The following is a 21,065-nucleotide window of genomic DNA, read 5'->3' as shown; positions in this document are numbered from 1 at the left end:
TCCTGTTTGCACTTTTTCCAGGGTGCATAACTGTGAGCTGACAGCACTGACAGCACTTCTCTAGTCAGATTTAGCTTGACGGCAGATCTGAGGGCTCGGTTTAGACAACCTTCTTTTCCTCAGTTGCTTCAACGATTGATACAACTCACAGTCAGACAAACTGTGGTCCTTGGCGGCCTGTGTGTGCTATTTCTGCATACATTCACCAAAAATATGGCAATGGTGCCTGTGAAATTGGAAATGGTCACACAGCTTGTTCATGTAATAGTGTGTTCCTTTTTCAATAATTGTGAATATCAGAATACATGTGTAGAAAGGGCATAAGAATTAATTAAACATTTAACAAGTTATTCCCTGTTTTGTAGATACACTGGGAAGCACGTTTTGTTAAAAACCAAGACATTTATTCTCAGATTTTTACATTAAAAGATTGTTTCTTTGCCTAGAAGACGGAGCACATTTGAGTTTTTGTTGGAGAGAGGTGTAGCAGTGAGCTCACTTCAGCTCTCTGGCTCTGGCACATACTTAGATTATAGCTGCCACCAGCGGTGTAAGTCACTTAACTAAACATGTGGCGCTGTGGGAGACGGCTCCATGTCTCTGTGATCCTGCATGCTGCATCAGTCTGAGTTGAGTTGGGTTTTTGAAGCATAATGTCGCACAAGCAGGGGTATATTGGCTACTGGAGCAGTGCTAGTTTTCCTGGTGGGCCGTCAGAGAAAAGCAATAGTGTTGCACACCAGCTGTCTCGAATCAGGCATGTTTGTAGCTGGATCATAAATTCAGTCAATCTTTCCTCCTGGGCCAAATTGTATTTGGTGCATTCTACATTTTACATGCTGAGCTGACAAAAACTGATTTTAAAAAAGGAGTCTGTCCTGGAATTTCTCTAACATTGTTAAACTCAAGATAGACAGTTTAAACAAATTGCATCAAACGCATTCTTCCTCTTTGTCAGACCAGGTGCTGACATATCCACAATGCAACACTGTAGCTGACAGTTTGAGATCTGGGTGTGTAGAAGCAACTGAAAGTTAACAATTTAAACACCTTCAGAGTTTTTTCATTCTCAAACTTGGTCTTGTATTTAAACCAATTACCACATTGGGTTCATTTCTCAGACTTTACACTGGACCTCCTGGAGCTAAAGGTTTTATACATATGCAGTAGTACTCCCCAACCCCAGTAAACCGACTTTGATGTGTTAAATCGATGTAGTCCCCCTTAAGTTAATCAAATCCGATAAACTAATTAACATTTTTGCTGCCTTTTGGAAGTATGAGAATTTAAAAATTGAATTAACAACAGTAACAAGTTATCAAACCCAAGCTGATTATTTTCGACCAAACTAATGCCCAATAGCAATTCACTAGAAGTTGCATTCTGAAAACAGTAAAAGTCTCTGTTAATACACAGCGAAGTAATAACAACAAGATAAACAGCAGCGCACATTTGCCACTCTCCACCAGAGGCAGGAAACATCTGTTACTATGGATACTGACAGATGCCTTTTGTGTTACATTATGCAGTTTATTGGCAAAACTATAAGACCCCTGAGGCAGCATGCATGTGCTATAAAATATAATGTTTGGTCTTTATTTTTCTGGCATAAACATGACAAGTGGACTTAAGGGAAAGTGTGTTCATATTTTCTAACTTCACATTATATGTTTCATCAATACAAATAAATTATATATGTTTAGTATTCATTTACTAATATATACAATTAGCATGTATTATTTTAGTTTGGAATATCATTTATAATAATGGCAACTGTATTGGAGGTTTTAGTGTTCACTGCTGGAACTAAATGGTTCCCTGCAAATATAGCAAACAGTCCCTTCTCATGCACAGTTATCATTTTCAGCTCTTATGTTACTTAGTTAAACCTTATTGATTTGCTCTCTTCCTACAGTCCCACTGCATCATTCATTATTTCTGTTGGCAGGTTTACACAAAAGACTCAAACTTGTCTGGCCTTAATGGTTTTACACTTGTATGCATTACAGCCAACGCTATGTATAAACTATTTAGAAAACACACTGTACTGTTATTATAATAATTTAGAATACACAGTACCTCCTCTTTAACTACTGCAATGATGCAAGAGCTGAGACTCTGCCAGTAATATATTTATTTTCTTGGAAATATAGTGATAGTAAAGCATTGTGTTTACTGCACTTTATACAGTGACCCCAGCTAACGATAAACGAAAGCTCCTGCTGATCTGACCCTTTTTTTTTTACCACAACAACCTGGTGTGGATGGCACAATGCAAATCACATCAGAGCACAAATGGGTTGTGAAGCAAATGAGCATTTCTGAGAAAATGTACGCCTGGTGTGCATTTACAGCACCAAACTGCTGAATGTTATCTCGGCAGAGGGTTGCTCAAAGCTTGTTTTACCGTACTATTGAGCACAGTAACGGTTCCGAAATGTGCTCTGAATGCATAACTAATTTTTCAGCAGGGGCCAGTTCTGTTTTTAAGGCCCGACTTCTCATCACAACTGTTTGCACCTCCAGTCAAAGAGGCTCATGAGCTGCTGTGAGGAGGGACAGGAGGGCATCCAAAGCTACATTAAATATGTTTAACAAGACCTCCTATGAAATATACCCAATTCTTCCAAATCTGTATTAAAGGTCTCCAATATGCTATTTTTAGGCATATATTATGGGTCTCAGATATACAAAAAAATATATAAAAAACATGTCTATGATGTGTTTTGCTCCAAACAGATCATGCATTTTAGACATCCCTCATATCCCTCTTAAGCCCTGTTAGAGAATGGCTGATCTGGGTCCTTAGCTTGAAAAAAAAAGAAAAGAGGAGGAGGTTTACCAGAAGGTGAGTTCCTTTTTATTTCCTGCTTTTTTACACACACTCTCTCCAGTACAGGTTAGCTGTGAGTGTTAGCGATGCTTGCTAATGTAAACAAAGACCATATTACGTCCAAAACACGTCGCGCATTGTTTCTGATAGCAACGTTTCTGATCCACACACATTTCTGATATGACGTCATATCGGACGCAAATCTGGATGAGCTCCATTGTACCCCTGTTTTTAGAGATTTGGGTACGGAGGAAAAGAGAGAGGATTTTGTTTTCTGACACTTTGTGAGTTCCCTGGCACACAGGGGACACGTATTTATATATAAAATACATCAAAAAGTGCATTTTGCATGATAGGTCCCCTTTAAGGAAGGAAATACATGCACCACATTCAAGGTGAAGTTTAGCATTAAGCAGTGTGCCCAGTTAGGGAAACGGCACCTCTTAAAGTGTCAGTCTGGTCTTGAACTGATCCGGGAATTTAACCGGCAACCTTCAGGTACCAGACCAAAGTCTGAACCCAAGGTATGTCTAGTTTTTGCATGTAGTATTTTCTCTGAAAGTCTAACACAGAAACATCACGAGCAGCTTACTAGCTATACCCGTTTTTTTTCTGCAGACTGTAATTTGTACAATGAAGATGCAGCATCATCCTACTGGCCCGGCGAGCAGAAATGCTTGTAAGAACAAGGTTTCGGAATAGGAAGAAACAACAACAAGTAGACTCATGTAGCACAACTCCTCTATAAGGCTTGTCACATTAGCAAAGCTTGATTAATATTTGCAGCTTAGACTCAGCAAGAGTACACAACATGCACATTAATTATTGCTCAGTTCTCCGGGCTATAAGTTGCCAGAGTCTTGCAAGTATTTTCATACTGCACATTAATTGCTGAATACATTAGTTTTCATTTGTAAGTAAGAGCATGAAGTGTAGGGAAGTGGCTGTAAAGCGGAGAAAGTGCTTATCGAACCCTTATAATAATAAACCCTGCATACTGTAAACTCTTGGAGAAACAATCATGTCAGCAGTAATAACGGATTTTCATATACTGCACACTAATGAAAAATAGGAGGGGGAAATAAGGTGAAGTATTAAACTTACTGGAACTAGGAATTTCTTTATCTCTTCCAAGGCGTGACTCATGCGCGAATAGGCCTCTCCAGGTGGAGCAAAGACTTCAATTAAAACGTGTAGATCATTACTCAGATGGGCGTACTTGGCCTCCTCGCTTTTCCTTAATTCTTCTTCCTGTGAAAAAACAAAAAAGTAAGTAAAATATGTGTACAGATAAAATAGAAACCCAATATGCATTTCGAGGCTGTTTGGGTTCGTGGTAGTAATTACAATATTGCACACCATTTGGATTTTGGAATCGGTTTTTTATATTGTATTGCATATTGAATAAAACAAAGCCAGTAGTCTATGCTGATGAATCATTATGAACTGTTGATTATATCTTCCAGTATGTGTGTACAACAAATATGATGGATAACACATATTTTCCCATGTTCTTTAATTACTCGAAATAGGAGTGCATTTTGACTTGTTTTGGGCTTGAAATTCAAAGTTTAGGAATTAGGCCTAGCCTGACTTTACTTGAGACTTGACTTGGGACGAGTGCAAAGTGAATTGGATACTTCACCAGTTACCAGATTGTTTACACATTTCATGGCAATCCATTCAAAATTGGTCGGGCCAAAAACTTGCTAGCCTGGTTAAACATTTGTATTGAGCCACAAAATATTCCTGCTGTACAATCATTTTGAAAATAAAGATGTTTTGCTATGAGACACAACACAACCTCGTTTTCCTCCTTTCATTACAAACATTTATTACACTGACATGCTTTAACCAACAGTAACTTTTTGATTTAGTTTCAAGTCAAGGAGACACTTGAGGAATCACTACTTTCATCACTGTAGTACCCACACAAAAACATCTCTGAATGATATGTGGCCTTTTCTTCACTTGCGTAAGGAATATGTCAACTTCCAAAGAATAATTACTGCTCATCTGACAGCTACACTAAAATAACGTGACAAGAATAACGGAGAAATAGTACAGCTCAGTCACATATTTGGCACTAGGGATGCTGTTAGTAAACGTGTTTTTTTTTTCCTTCTAGAAATTGCATTTGGTGATTCTTTGTCAAGAAAGCTCTGCAGGCTCGGCTCCAAAACAGCTCGGGGAAATGTTTAAATGGATTGACATCCTGTGCCTGAGACATGGCATATAGTTCATGTCATCTTGATGGACAGTAAATGATGAATTTGTGACCATTTGTGCCAAGTGGATGTGGGGAAAAAAATCAAGGAACACGACAGAAATAATTCCCTCTGAAAAGGAAAATGTACACATCATGAGCAGGCTGATTATCTTTGGGCATTTCGTTTTCAGACAGCAAGGCAAAAAGAAAGATTAACGAGGTAACGAGGCGCAGCTGGGGAGGCAGCAGGCTGATTAGCAGATGAAGGACAGGTGTGCCAGGGAGTAAAACACACAGGGGATGCCTGGTGGACAGGTGAGGCATGACACGTGTGATCAATAAAACAACAGACACACACACACACACACACACACAGGGAAATGATGCAGGCACCTCCATGACGAAGACAAACAATAGGTGCCATGGGATTTCTGTCTCTACATTATTGTCAGATTACTCCCTTTACATCCCGGGAACATTAGATTTGGAAAGAAAACTGGCCTCTTTCTCTCATCAGAAATAATGTTGTCACCATGAATGGCATTAAAAAAAAACAAGATATTTCATAAAGATCAAATTAAAACAAAAGACACTTTACTGTGTTTCAATGTATTTCTGGCTGGTTAAATGCCTGATGCTAATTCTAGCCCCTTTGTGTTCACTTCAACTCCACACTATCAGTTAAACAAATCCTTAAAGCAAAATAGTTCCACAGGATAAATGAAGTAGGGGCCGGGAGGAATAAATTAGGAATGCAGAGAGGTGTTCAATTTGGATAGGGGGCTTTGATTTAAAGAAAGTCTACCAGAAAGCACTGAAGTGAGGAAAGATGTCAATCCATGCTCCTAATGCAAACTGTTCAGAAGTCTGATGGCAAGAAAAGCCCAATCACTTAGTGATTCAGTATTAGTCTTAACGGAGTCCCAGAGGGGCCCCTGCCTGAGGCTCACACTAACTTTAACGGATTAAAGGATCTGTTATCTCGGGGCCAGTCCTTACTATGTTTTAAAGAGATCAGTTGAATCATGAACTTTTTGTTGTGCAAATAATAGGAAGTGATGTCAGACCTTGTGGGTACGTTTTGTCATCTTGTATTAGTTGCAAAAGCTGCTGCTACTTAATTAACAATTTAGGGATTATTCATAATGCCAAAATACTTTTTGTTGGAACCTTTGTGTATTCATACTGCACTGCAACAATTGGGTGTTGAGTGTTTAGCTCAAGGACACCTTGATGGTGGCTGTTAAGAGAAGCTAGAGAGCCACTCACCAAGCCAATCTGGGGATTCAAACTGTTGTCCTTGCATCAGAAGGCTGTTATCTACCCTAGAGGAGAAATCAGCTTTAATTAAAAATCACTCCTACAATTTCATCAGGCTTCCCATTCAATGTCAGAGAGCTTATGTCATCATGGATCAGATCAAAACATGCATGTGGGCGGATGATCGTGTCCCCAAGTTGTTTCAATAGTTTGTCACTGGAATGTTCTGGAGAGTTTTACAGACAGGGCAGCACACTGAGATATACACAAGTAACCATGACTGCAATATGCCTGTATTAAACCCATCAATACTTTATGTTTGCACTTCTACAAGGAACTGAAGAATCTCTCTGACCTTGCCGTGTTTGCTTGCAGCGGTGTTCAAAGAGGACTCTCAGCCTCTACACACACCATATTAACCAATATAGTGCACAAGGTGTTATATTGACCATATGGTCCATTATGTGTTGGTGGGCTGTTATGATGCGAAATTTCCCAACATGAAAAATCTACAATACCCTACAGCTAGACAGATGCGCCCAACTGACGAACAGGATGAGATGGCAGAAATGTGTGATGACAACTTTTGCTTGTTGTGAGACTTTTGCTGTGTCTGTCCCACACTGTGACCAGCTGCCTGGAGTGACAGGCAGACGTTCAGTCACGACCTTTAGGTGTCAGTCTCATCACAGAGTCCTTCAGACTTGCCCAGACTGTACACAAAATCGATATGGCACACAGGAAACACCGAGCTAAGGCAGATCGTTACAAAGCTGACCAGTAAGACACTGTTTGGGATCTATTATTTTCCTTTGTGCTGCACAACGCTCCGTGAATCTGACTCAGACTGAATCTCCAGGTGAAACAAGCAGTACGCCATATTACTCATACTGGCACTGAGTGATGACTCACAACTCTTTTCTGGAACCTGCAACTTGCTACCTGATCTTTTGTAGTTAGCTGCAAACTTCACTACTTTAATACACTTACCAAAACCTGTTCCAGCGAAAAATACTATACTCTTTTCTTGCTTTTGAATGTAATATTTTGTATATACGTTGGTGCATTGAACTAACCTTCTTGTTACCTCACTGTTCTGATAGAATAAAAACAGCATCCATCGAGAAACACTCTCTGATACTTGCATAGGATTAAATGTCCGTGTTTATTGTATTTCACCATATCAAATAAACCTTCAATAAATATAAATCATGGATATAATAAATTATAAAAAGTCATTTTGCATGATGTGCCGTGTAGTGCAGAATCACATCTTTATTGATGCATGCATGTAAACCATTGTTTTGCGTATAATGCACCTCTTTCCTACAATTATCACACTGCAGACAATGCGGCACACGAGTGAACTGAATAGACTTAGTGGCAGGATGCCAACGTTTTAAATGAACTCTTGCACCGGCCAAGGCCCATTCAAATATGTGATGGTAAAGAAACGTTTCAGTGCGCTTACTCGGACTGAGAGACAATTGATGCAAAAACGTATCACCCATACTTTCTAATTAAAAAGCCATCCATTCGTTGAAGAATTTGGGGATTTATTAACTTATACAAAAGCTTAGTCATCCGGAAGATTACATGGTTAAAATGTCCACTTTTACAGGCACATATAATTAAATCATAACCTGATGCTTTAAAATATGTATAACTACAGTATATAGCAATTCTATCAATACAGTGCTGTGATTTTATTACAACAAGTCCATCCAAACTGGACTCAACTCTGTCTGCTTAAGAACATCATGTGGAATTCAGAATGCCTGAAAACACATCTACGGCTCCAGTTGTATAGCTCTTACTATTAAGTACATGACAACTAAGCCAACTCTGAATTCTGATTAAGATCATTGATATGGTTGAAAGCCCCAGAATAGCAAATAAATCCACCTTAAACAAAGATTATTTTTTCTCAACTAAACTGCATTTAATATGACCAAGCTGAAATAAGTTGTATGTCAATAGCAACATTAGCTTTCATTGTGAGTAATCTTTCTCTCTACCTGGCAAATGTAGCTCTGTTTTTGCTCTCTACCATCTCTTGAGGGAAATGTCTGACTCCTTAACTGCTAAATGCCTCAATATGTTCACCAGCTAGGCACTTACTGTGTCAGTCTGCTGTTTGATGCTGAGCAGGTAGTATAGTTTGTGAGCTTTAAGACCTTTTGTTCTAAACTAAAAAAAAACTCTGCCTGCCGTGGCCAAAAGGATGCTGAGACAGTGAAACAATGAGCTGACACTGACTATAAAGTTATGTGAAGCAAGGTTGCTACATTTTTTTAATATACATAGCTACAAATCTTTGCATTTTAACGTCACCAATATTTTCTACATTTGATGGACATTTATTGTATAAGAGCCACTTTAAAGCATTGGTAACAGCCGTTGCATTGTGTTACCTAAACATGTTCTCGATGCTATTAAATGCAGCTCCAGTTTCACCAAAGAGGTGGCAACACTGCAAGTCTTTTGTCATGTCTAAATGTCTACAGTAATAATAGCATTGTAACTCTATAGCGGCACACTGAGATCTGTTAAAAGCGTGAACACCAGATACAGCACGCTGTCTGTGTACACGCTCGGATAACTTTGGCTCCAGGGGAACACCAGTCAGCAGGATAAATGACTTTGGCAAAAAGATTCATTACTCCGCATTCATAATTGACTATTACAGAATATGCTATTAAACACCATACAGAAAAGCATTCACATTTTCTTCTACATATGTTTGTCAACTGAAAGCTATTAATTCTACTCTGGGTGTTATTCATCTCAGTTACAGCTCAGATGTTGTGGGTTAGAATATTCTTCTGGGCTTTTCGTAGAATTTCAAGTGCTTCGTTTTTCTGTAAATATTTACTGTTGATATCTCGAACCAGCCCAACAACTATATTTCAACACAAATCGATATCTTACCTTGCCTTTATCCCTCATGGACCCTTTGCCGAGGATTGACATCTTGACTCCCGTCTCCTCCTGTAGTCGTTTCATGGAATTTCCCCGTGGTCCCAGCAACTTTCCGACAAAATTAAACTGTGACACAGGAGGAAAAAAAGCAATCAGACGCCTTATCAACGCTTCCAACATTATGTGTAGAAAGACGACAAAATGGAAAATACATGTTTTTCTGAAGACGGTCTTTATGTGTCGGAAGCTAAAGGAATTTAATACATTCGTGAAAAGGTTAACCATAAAAGAAGTCGGCTGCATGACCATTACTCAACTTTTATCAATATAATTTCCCATTCCAGTCGCCATTTATCATGCGAGAAAAATCTGTAGCCTATGATAAATCAATAGAAATGTGCTCTGTGTGTAGCACATTAAAATGGGAGTGGGACTCGTATGCACCCACCCATTTGCTTGAACTGTGCCCTGGCTGGTCGTGTATTTAATAAGTGTTTAGGGTCATCTATGTCGTGCAGAGAAAACGAGAAAAGGAAACATGGGCTCAAACCAATAACATTCCTGAGACTGTTCCAGAGGTCAGTGCTGAGATAAAGTCAGTAATAATGACTTTCTTCCCAATGGGAAATTAAGTAATACTATCCAGATGACAAACTATCAGATTCAGGCCTCGGGGCTCTGACTATCATTCCCCTCTCGCTGTGCCCCAGCTAGTGTTCACATTGAGAGAAGTAGCTCTGGGTGGTTGAAGACGCAACAATGCTAAGATTAGCGGTAATTAATCTGAGAGATGAGACTCACATCTGAAGTCAAATGGGTAGTTTCTGAACAAAATACGAGCAAAAGATCAATTAAGCAACACGATATTTTTTAAATACGGCCATAAAAGTTACGTGTACCAGCTCACACACTCTTTTTTTTGTATTATTGTGAATGGTTTGACCTTGAAATGTTAGCTTCTAGATGAGATGATAAGAGCCCACCTCCCAGGCTGAACAGGTGGTCAGCCGCCCACCACAACACACTGGCCAACCCTAAAATGATATTAACCTTTTCACGAAGCGGCTTCTCCCACTGTGGCTGGCTGGATAATAACTTTAGTGCCAGCTGTGTGGCTGCTGCAAGACAACTCCGACAACTGCACACTCAGCTCATTTCATGAACATCATTAACATCAAGAGTGAGCGCTACATCTCAGGTTAGGGAGCCGCCTGGGGACGCGGAGATGAGAGCATCTTCTAAAAAAAGAGAAAGAAGAGTCCCTACTGTCCTTGGCTGTCCTCTGATCTGAATGATTAAGGCACCTACATGGATGCCTTTCTTCACAGGGGTTGCTTTGACAGGACTATCCTATAGCTGACAGGGAGCTTGAGAGCAGATGGTCGCTGCAGCTAAGTCGAGAATGCGCACTGGGCGGTAGAAGAAGAGTGGCCTGTTTTCATTAAGCTAATGAATGTCTGGAGCCACTCTGCTGCTCCATGGCGAGCGATTTAGGCTTCAGAAAGGGGCATGGTTCGGTGTTAAATGAGGTTTGAAATGATGCAATGTGCTCCCCGCAGGCTCGACACTGATAACTATGCAGATATTAGATGGAAGTGTGTTGGTGGATACAACAATTACCCACAAAGACATTTGAGACATTGAGCAAAAAGTGATGAAAGTTAATTTGATCTTCTTATTTGTACTTCTAAAAGTGTCATTTCTGCATGAAGGATAAACAGTTAGTTGAGAACTTGTGTGCAAGATAAATTCTAATGTATTAATCTCCATATTCATACTGAAAAGTAATTTTAATGAAGTTCTTTGTTCAAGTCTACAGAGCTTTGAGCAGGAGGTGAAGGTTGAGTCACGTCACACTAATGTAAATCTGCAAACCTGCTAATTCATCTGAGCAAAAGACTTTCCACAAGACCCTCAGTGAATGAGGACTGTTGTATGTTGGTGTTTTGAAGAAGATTATGATCTTTGAAAATCTCACAATGGACAGGTATCATGGCCTTAAGAGCTCAATGCATTGCAACATAATAAAACATCTGCAAATGGACAAGAATTCATTCCCCATTTTGACTGAAAATATCCACCGTGATGAACCCAAAGCAAATACAGAAAACACAACCAGATACAAAAACCCTAGCCAAATACAGCCCTGCATATACAGAAAATGAAAGCAGTTATTTCCATAAAACCATTCATGCTCACACCTACGGGCAATTTAGAGCTGCCGATTAAATAATCTGCAAGCATTTTCATTTATTCTATTTATTTATTCTTTATTTACTTTAATAATTTTGTGCTGGAGTCAGGTTTCCTAAATGACATTGGTTTAAAACATCACATACTGTAAAGCAAGTCTGCACATTTGCACATTTGGAGGCGTATGGCGCAGTGGATAGAGCCTTGGTGTTGGGATCAGGGGATCACAGGTTCAAACCCCACTGCAGTCAGCATGTTGTTGTGTCCCTGGGCAAGACACTTCACCCCTAAATGCTCCTGTGGGGATTGTCCACAGTATTGAGTATGTAAGTCGCTTTGGATAAAAGCGTCTAGCATGTAATAATAATAATAATGTAATATTCACAAGTTAGGGTTATTTTATAGGTCATTGTTGGTATTCTCCGTATACTGCACATTTTCTCTAACTCTGATTGAGACTTTTTGAAGCACACAGACTTATCGTTTTCTTTTGAACCTGTGATACCTCACAACAGCCCTGAGCGGGACCTTTTTAATATTCATTAAGACTTTGGCGAGTAAAGTCTGGCAACACTGTATGGCTTATCTTATACATTATGTAAAACAATATAACCACTGCTGTCTAAGAGTTGATTTATTTATTTGTTGAAAGAAGCCCTGTTTCTGCTGCAGGCTTAAGCATTCTATCTTTATTTCATACCACGTCACTGCAGTGCCCTACAAGCCCTGATATCTCTGTAAACACACAGGAGCATCCCAGCCGGGTGTCGGAGCAGCCCACAAGAATATTTTTCCATACACTAAAAATAATGATACTTGGTTATATTTTACACTCTTATGACCCTGATTCTTTAACGCTAATTTTAAAGTAACACTAGATGTGAAAAGAAAGGCCTAAGGAAGCCGCAACAATGCTAAGATAAGTGGTATCTAATCTGAGAGGTGAAACTCACATCTGAAGTCAAATGGGTAGTTTCTGAACAAAATATGATTAGGAAACAACACTTTTGTACTACTTAAAATACGACCATAAAAGTCACATGTGCAAGCTTTTTTTGAATAATTGTGAATGGTTTGACACACAATAAAAAGCCTAAGGAAGCAGTCACATAAATAGAAACTAAGAAACCTTGGGAAGATTTTAACTTTATAACCAGCCCGTGTCTCTGCTGTAGTATAAAGTCAGTTCCCTAGAAAGCGAAAACTATTGAATCAGGAACCTAAACTTCTTCAAGGTGCTGCAGATCTAATAAGACAAAAACCTTTTTCGGCTTAAGGTCTAAAAATGTGCGTGGTTGCCTCCCTGTAATGCATTGCAGCGGGGCCAGGCAAGATTTGCAGATGTCCGAAGGCACTTTCTGCCAGAGTTGCGAGTTGTGCAATTGGGGAAGTCCAGGTCCGGTCTGATAGGAGGATTAAAGCCTCAGGTAGAGGTTTAGGCTATAATGACAGCTCTGGATGACTGGGCAGCGAGCGTGTCCTCGGACCGTGTCCTCTCGGCTCCGCAGACATTAGAGGAAGCAGGAGGGAGGGGATTTACTGCTCACCTGGTTCACTGATAAAGGTTTAAAGACAGGGATACCAAACTTGCTGTACATGGGTGCCACTTTTAAATATATATAAGCAATAAAGTCCCAGAACGTATCTTTCTTTGAAATGATTACATTTAAAATGATATGACTTGAGTCCTATGGCAAATTCATTACTGCATTTCATAACTGTAACGGCATTTTAGATCTGGTTGGGTAACTTTTGAAAGAGCTTAAAAAACATTAAACATAGCTGGAATTAATGATTATTTATTAAGCATAAACGGCCCAAACCAGGGACCGAATAGATTGCATAGTTAAGCTCTTTTCATGGCAAATACACATTTATGGGATTGGAATGATCATAATTGGTCTCTATCTTCTGCTCCTAATAGTTGTCCTCCCAGACTTTTTCCTCCCTTAATACTTTGATAAACAATCTCTACACGTCTTTTTTAATGTTTTTTTAATGCACTCTGGCCCCTTATTTCAATTAAAGTACAGACATGTATTTTTTAAATCAATTTACTATGCAATGTGAATTAGGAGATTGATTGGTAGGCCACTCAGCACCCTATCTAAAAAGCGAAGTTAAGCATCACTGAGGTGTGACTTTAAAACTGTTGACTTTGTTGAGGGTGTTTTCTCTGGTGAAAATATGACTCAAACCTATTTTCGCACACCGTACTGTATGTTCTAAATCTTCACAGTTGCTATACATTTCACAGCAAGATGAGAGTAAACCAGTTCAAATAAAAAAAAAAAAGTATAATTGTCTGTTCATTTGCAGAGGATATCAAACCTAGATCTTCCCAGCCTACCCGACATCTTCAGCTAACAGGAGCAGAGTTTTCTGGTAAAACTGTAACAACTCCCATTAATACGTGTAAACCCTGAACAGTCACCCAGATGGATTCACACACAGAGTAAACAAATATCAGGATCCCTGTATATTTTAACAGGTGACAAACGCCTTCAGCCAAGATCAATACAGACGAGCAGCCATCTATGCCAAAGTTCTGAGAAGCTACACAAGCTGTTTAAGACCATGAAACTGTTCCAGGCAAGCTGTGTTCTGCTGTCAGAGCAGCAGATACATAGCTTTTCAAAAGAGCCTTCGTTAGTCATTTAAAACTACGGCTTTTAAATGACTAACGACAAACACCATTTATTTTTTCTAAATTGAATCTCATCCACTTCTGTAACAGAGAGCCAGAGCTTTACAAATCCTGCTCAAAATGCAACAACAGTGAATTTCACTCTTTCTTTGCTGTAAAGTATTCTATCCATAATGAGACTAGATACCATTGTTATCTTAATAAATGGCAAATGTGTTTTTTGTTTTAACGCTGCATTTCAGGTAATTGTTGTCTTTTTCTGAACGTTGCTTTACTCAGTTTGTTATTCATATTCACATTACGAATGAGTATTCAGTCAAAATAGGATTGTGTCCATCCTACAATATTGTCGCAATAAATGAAATTAGCTGCTGCTCCCTAAATGTGGTTCATAAGAGTGGTGAGAGTGGACCAAAAAGCAAAGTGTCAGAGTCCGTAATCCATCCTTACAAACACTGAGCTTCATAACATGCAGTCATTTGATACATTATTTTTGATTAGAGCTGCTTTAATGAGGAGGCAAATACTTTTCAAAACATGTATTCCTTTATTATATTTCCTCTGTTCTTCATAGCGGTCTCACCAAGTGTTGCAATTTGTTTAATTGTCTTCAGCTGTGGTCTAGTCTTCCATTTGTGTTGTTCACTGCATTGTGGGACAATATTGTTAATCAACAGAACACTTCAAAATCAAGTGAATGTATGCTGCGTGCTGACATTTAACTCGATGTTGTCACATTTCCAGAACGAATGCCCTTTCTACTGAAATCCCTGTTAGAATGATCGGAATAGAGCCGTGTCACTGTCTATGTGCTGCAATTTTGAACATGGGGAGCCATTTAACGTTATTATATCTCATCGTGAGCAGCAATGTTGCAGACAAAGTCATCACACACAATATTGACTCAGTGAAATCTCAAAGTGGAACTCTGACGTTATCGTACAAGTGCTGAAATGTTATTCACCCTCAGTACTCCCTCTACTGTATTCCTCACTTATCTAGACAAAACACCTTTCCACATGTAGGCCTTTCTTTGGCACACTGACATCTCTGCAAGACAAAAATGGAATTCCTCTTAAGGTAGAGCACCGCTGCTGCACTTTATAAAGGTCACTATAACCCGAGACCGATAAGCTCAAAAATAGGGCACCCAAAAGGACAAAATACACTTCAACATGTTGTGGGATGCGTTTGTATGTATCTGCAGAAGGGATGGTGAAAGCCAATAAAGGTTATACTTTAAAAACAAGCTTGTTTAAATGTTATAAGAGCAGAAATATGGCCATTATGTTTCTAACTAAAAGTGACACATACAGGTGCAGGTAGTCCCAGCCCTGGACTCAGAGAAGCAGACAGTATCGGCCATTGAAAATCCATTTCATGCCCCAAGGTTATGAGATGCTAATCAAGCTGTCTCATTAAACGGCAGAGGATAAATTCTTGTTAGGCTATAATGAAAATAACTATGCTGCTTAATCATCTTCTTTTTTTTTGTTTTGCTGAGTAAATAGTCATATCAGTGTACAATATCAAGGCTTCCTTAAGGTCGCTGTGAGTGTATCATTTGTTTACGTGTCAAAACCTGACGAGTACAGATGTACCTGGTGTTCTGCCGTCAACCGAGATCAACTCTGTTTCAAGGTTTCTTCACTTTTTGAGAGGAGATTAAAGAAAGTGATGGTGAGCTGGTGCAAAGCGCCAAGGCCAACTTACCTTGACAGGCTATACAACAACAACAAACCTAATGTAGATTTTACAGCGAGTGGTGCACAAAACACACAAGTCGTCCCCCTGTGAATGATGCTTTGCAACTGGGACACGTCTGTAATGAAATGCATCATCCCTCCAGGTTTTTACAGTAGCTGCAGCTTTTAGCAAGTAAATCGAATCACTGCCTATTGTAGACTTGACTATTTTCTTGCATCAAACTGCTTGCTGCTAGCAGACTCTGACCAGAAGGCATATATTATAATATGTTTTTAGCTATATTGGAGCAATATATGTATGTATTGTCCCTACTAAAAAAGATCAATAAAGTATAACAATTCTCACATTTTGCCAGTGTTGGAATGGACTAAATGGTTTTGTCTGGTGATGCCAAATAATATTTCAAGAACGTTTTAATATTATATGATATACAGTACATACAGGGTTTTGTCCAAATCGGTTAACTTACTTTTGACGTGCGCCCTCATACCAAAATGCAGATGTTCCTCTTTAAAATGTTAAACTGATGCCAGAAAACAATATTTATTTTCTTTAAAAACTGTATAATTACTCCAAAAATATGACAAATTATGTCCAATAGATCTTCTATATATATATTTCAAATATTTTATGTGATCTCTCTATCTCTGACTCAAAGCCAGAGAAAGTTTCAGTCACTAACTTTGTTGTATTGTAACACAATTGAATAACATTACCTTCTCATTGCAACTCAGATATGTATGCGCCTGAAGCTTGTTTTGTTATATTGTCATCAATAAAATGCTACCTAGACCATCAAATGATGCAATACCACAGAACAGACCTTTTTCTCAGCAGGCATGAAATCATTTCAGGAGAATCACGGGTGGAACTAATAACATTAACGATACCTGAGCCCTGTAACTGACCAATGAAATGTAGCCATCAATAATTACACCTGTGTTTTTTCCTGCTATGAAATGTCTTCAGTGAAACCTCCCACAGAGTGCCATAAAGAATGATTTCATCAGTACTGGTTGTTTCCCCGTTGGACGACTTTAATCCTCCATGTGTCACGTCGTCAAATCCGAAACCATGCGGAAGAATTCTCCCCAGTAATAATTGAATTACTTTGCATTTAATTAAGTTGCAGCAATATGGCAGCTGTAAGCACGAATGAGCACTGATAGACTGTTGGAACGTGAAAGAACAGATTTATGACAATTTATAATTTGCCACCGGTGACAGAGAGCAAGACTGGGCATTATTGATTAGCATTGACACAAAGTGAAGTTTCAATGTGAAGTAAAAACAAACAATTAGTTTGTGACTCTCAGCAGAGCCCATGTTGCTCAAGTAAAAAGCCAAACGTCTTTTAAAATCAGTTTTCATGGCAATTAAACCAAATTGTAATGTTTATCTGTTTTTTTAATCGAATTTTTAAAGAAAACAGACATGGCAGGGGATCTGCCTTCTCTCGTTTGCCCATTTTTCAGGTGTAATGAATATTTAAACATGCATTCTTAAAGAGTATTCAACAATACAGGATACAGTAATATTTTTGTTGGAAAACGTGTACTATAAGTGTTGAATTATCTAAGTCTAAGTCAAAAAATGTGTTTTTGACTTTAGGAAATTTGCTGTGTTTTCATCTAACTCATCTTTCCAAGCTCTGCATTACTTTCTTCTTCTTTTTTTCATCCTCTTTGCGGGCCGTGCCCCCGATCAAAGAGTTCCTTCATGTGGCTAATTACCATTAACTGAAAGTGCAGTGTTACCAAGATGTTGAAGATAGTGACACAGCAGTGTCTTGATGGGTGCTGACTGGTGCAATTAGGTCACAGAAGTTGTTGTTGGACAATAGCTCTGTCCCTCCGGACTGCTCTGCTTTGCTTACTTTGCAATAAAGAGATTTATTTTCTCTACTTATGTTCATTAAAGAGAACCAGGATTCTGAGCCAGTGTATTGTGCCTGTGATGAATATGTTGTTCATGATCATGTGTGTATGTTTTCACAACAAATTATTATGACTACCTTAACGGCGACAACCCAAAACTGGCAAGGCCTTTTTGCATGGTCCAAGGGCTCAGTGGTTCTCAGATTTATTTTTACCCCAAGCTCCACTGGTTTTCATTAACCAGGAGCTGACTCATACCTGGGACACATGATCAATGCCAGAGAGTAAGAAAGAAAAAAAAGGACCTACAATCTTTTAATTTAACTCCAAATCTGTTGTCTGTCGTAGTGTTTCAAAATAATCAGTAACTTTTAAATTTTTGAGAGGGAAGAGATTTTCACTTAATGTGAGTGTTAGGTTGTTTAAATAAACTCCTATGTGGGATTACATCAATTATAACCCCTTAAGAGTATAAAACATACTACTAAAAACATTGCTAGAAGTCTCTAAAATGTTTATTGCTAGATTTCCATGTATGTGTGCTATACATTCATGAAATGGTGTCAATGAGAAGCATGTTTGAATAGAACATAGTGTAACATTGGGCAGAACATGCACTTAATTAGGCAGAAACACAGGGACAGAAAGATATCCCTTATACCCCTTATACCCCTTATATATAAGAAACTGTCTCAATTGGCATTTTCTTATGGATCTGAAATCTATTTAATAGAGTTAGGAGTTCCTGAAAACAGCTTAATTACTTTCTCAACACTGATCCTGAGGAAACAGCAAGTTAATTTCTATGGAGTGTCCTGAGGGGCTCACTGGACTAAAACACACCGCCTCTGCTCCTGAAGCCCCTGACATCCTCCTCTAGTCCTTCTCTAATAAGGCCGGGACAAAATCAGTAAGCCACAGTTTTAAAGCCACACAATTTGGCTCAAATGTAATAGCTATAGGATCATGAAACAAGACGTAGGGACAAGACTTAACAGAAAAAGGAACTTGACTTGAGTTAGACTGAACAATGAACGCTGTCAGTCTTTTGTTGGGCATCTCTTCCCCATAACTCTTAACTGAACACTTACACCAGCAGCGACAACAAGAGAAAAGTGACCAGAAGTGATTCATCTCAAACGAGTGCTTGGAGACAAAAAGTGTCAGACACTTGGGAAGCAGAGAGAAGGTCGACTAAATATGTTTGAGATTTTTAGGAGAGGAGAGTGCCCACTATGTTTTGTGTCAAGACCATTGAATCTGTCCACTCCAGACAGTTGGAGACGACTTGTTGACGATTCTGTCTGTTATCAGGCCTGATGATGAAAGCAGTATTGTAGTTAACTGACAGCGAACATCAGACCCTGCAGGGTTTTTATAATGTGAGGCACTTGCAAGGTCACATTAAAACCTATGATTACGTAGATTGAAAGAATTTGCACCAACAATGAAAAGATGCATAAGCAAAGTATTATGTTTTAAAGCTTACAGAAAATGTTGTTTTATGGGCCCCCTAGAATTAATAGACCTGATCAAAAATCCTAATCAAGCATCCTACACCCTTACACCACCATGTAACAAAACGCAGCATCTGCAGCGAGGCTATCAATTCTTACAAATCATCATATATCTCATAATCAATAACGCACTTTCAGATACAATTTAAAATGGTTTGACTTAAAGCAACATTGTCAAAATTGTTTACCAGCGTAACAAAAGGATATATAAAAACATATAAAAAACAGAACAATATTTACAGAAAAGAAAATGACTCCCAAGTGATGTGTCTGTCTACAAATCAATGCAGTATTTATTGTACTAGCAGAGCAGGAATTAAGATATGTTCAGTTACAATCTGTGTTGCTACACTGATGCTATTATTCTTAAAGTTTCATCAATGTTCAAATGCGAACCCAGTGGAGCAGGTTTCCTTGATTACAGTGGCAGCAAAGCCTTTGGGTCTCCAAAAGCTGCTGCATGTTGTTGCTTAGCTGCCTGATGGAGCAGCCTCATTAGGCCGCATTTCAAACTTCGTCACTAATGACATTTCACCAGTCAGAATAAGGCGTACTGTGTCACACGGTGATTTATGGTCACTGTTCTTCACTGTACCCTTGAGTGCGTTTGTGCACTAAAAACATAGTGTTTTGATGACTACATAAAATAAGCAGACAGTGCTTGGTGACTTTCTATTAGCCGGTTTGAGGCTCAGTGGGATTTTCAGAGCAAAAGTATTTGTGCAAGGAGGTGAAGAAGGAGGGAGACCTGGTGTGCAACTAGAACTAATGATTTATTATTAGCTCAAATTTCCATTTCTGGTCAGTTTTTTTTCCACATATAAAAAAAGGGTCCCTACAGGACAGAGGGGCTAAAGAACTGTTTTGTGTTCTTGATAACTATGGACTGACTCAGCATGTGACGGAGCCCACGCACAATAAGGGGCACACTCTGGACTCAATTATCTGAAAGGGTCTGAATATCTCTAAGGTTGTGGTGACTGATGTTGCACTCTCTGATCATTCCTGTGTTTTCTTTGAGTGCTCTATTTCTGTTCACAATTGTTTTCAAAAAGCGATATTTAACTGAAAATACAGTATTAGGGAAATGTTTACTCAGAATCTTTCTTCCATACTTGCCCCTGCTAACATCGCAGTAAATGAGCAAGTAGATCATTTTAATTCAAAAATGTTATAGATGCCATTGCTCCAATAAGGTAAAGGAAGTGACTGGCAAGAAAATATCTCCATGGAGAAAGGCCATGACCGTGAGAGCAGAAAAAAGAGAGTGTCGAAAAGCTGAATGCAGGTGGTGAAAAACAAATCTCCAGGTTCATTTTTAAATCTATAAAGAGAGACTTGACTTTTATAATTTGGAAAAACAATGCACGTGCCTTGTTTGCTACCGTTGACAGACTAACAAACCCCCCAGTGTCAATAGCCTCTGAATTTCTATGCCTGCAATGAATTTGCCTCCTTCTTCACTGACAAAATTCAGAAAATTAGACAAGCAGTTGTATCAGACAAGCAGCTGTATCAGGTACAGCAAATGTTTTGTCCCTGTGTCCATTTAAAAATCAATTCAAACACCATGACACAATTAAATCAGATTAATGATAAAAACCTAGAGGACATTATTCAACTTCTGAAATCCTCCTCCTGCTGCCTTGATATTATACCAACAGGGTTTTTCAAAACTGTTTTTCCTTGCATGGCCTCAGATCTACTTCATATAGTAAACAAATCTCTTCACTCAGGTATTTTTCCACAGGCCCTGAAAACTGCAGTCTTAAACCGCTCTTAAAAAAGAATAATCTAGACCAGGGGTTTTCAAAGTGTGGGTAGGTGAGCCTCCCCTCAGAGAACATAAGAACAGCCGCGCCCCCCCTCCCAATTATTATTGCTGTTATTATTATTATTG

At 38.9% G+C, this 21,065-nt stretch overlaps 1 protein-coding gene across 2 annotated transcripts in view; it reads right to left on the bottom strand.

Moving 5' to 3' along the window:
- Nucleotides 1–21,065, bottom strand: part of khdrbs2 (KH domain containing, RNA binding, signal transduction associated 2) — a 56,366-nt gene that overhangs the window by 21,864 nt on the left and 13,437 nt on the right. For both annotated transcript variants that reach the window (XM_010773175.1, XM_010773174.1), the window contains exons 3-4: nt 9,234–9,350; nt 3,938–4,084 (exon numbers count right to left, since the gene is read on the bottom strand). In XM_010773175.1, the coding sequence (XP_010771477.1) occupies nt 3,938–4,084; nt 9,234–9,350 (264 nt within the window). The remainder of the gene's footprint in view (nt 1–3,937; nt 4,085–9,233; nt 9,351–21,065) is intronic.

Source organism: Notothenia coriiceps, unplaced genomic scaffold, assembly GCF_000735185.1.
Source record: "Notothenia coriiceps isolate Sejong01 unplaced genomic scaffold, NC01 NC01_scaffold00012147, whole genome shotgun sequence".
NCBI classification, from domain to species: domain Eukaryota; kingdom Metazoa; phylum Chordata; class Actinopteri; order Perciformes; family Nototheniidae; genus Notothenia; species Notothenia coriiceps.
Note: the sequence above shows the minus strand (reverse complement) of the source record. Positions and strands in the feature narration are given on the sequence as shown.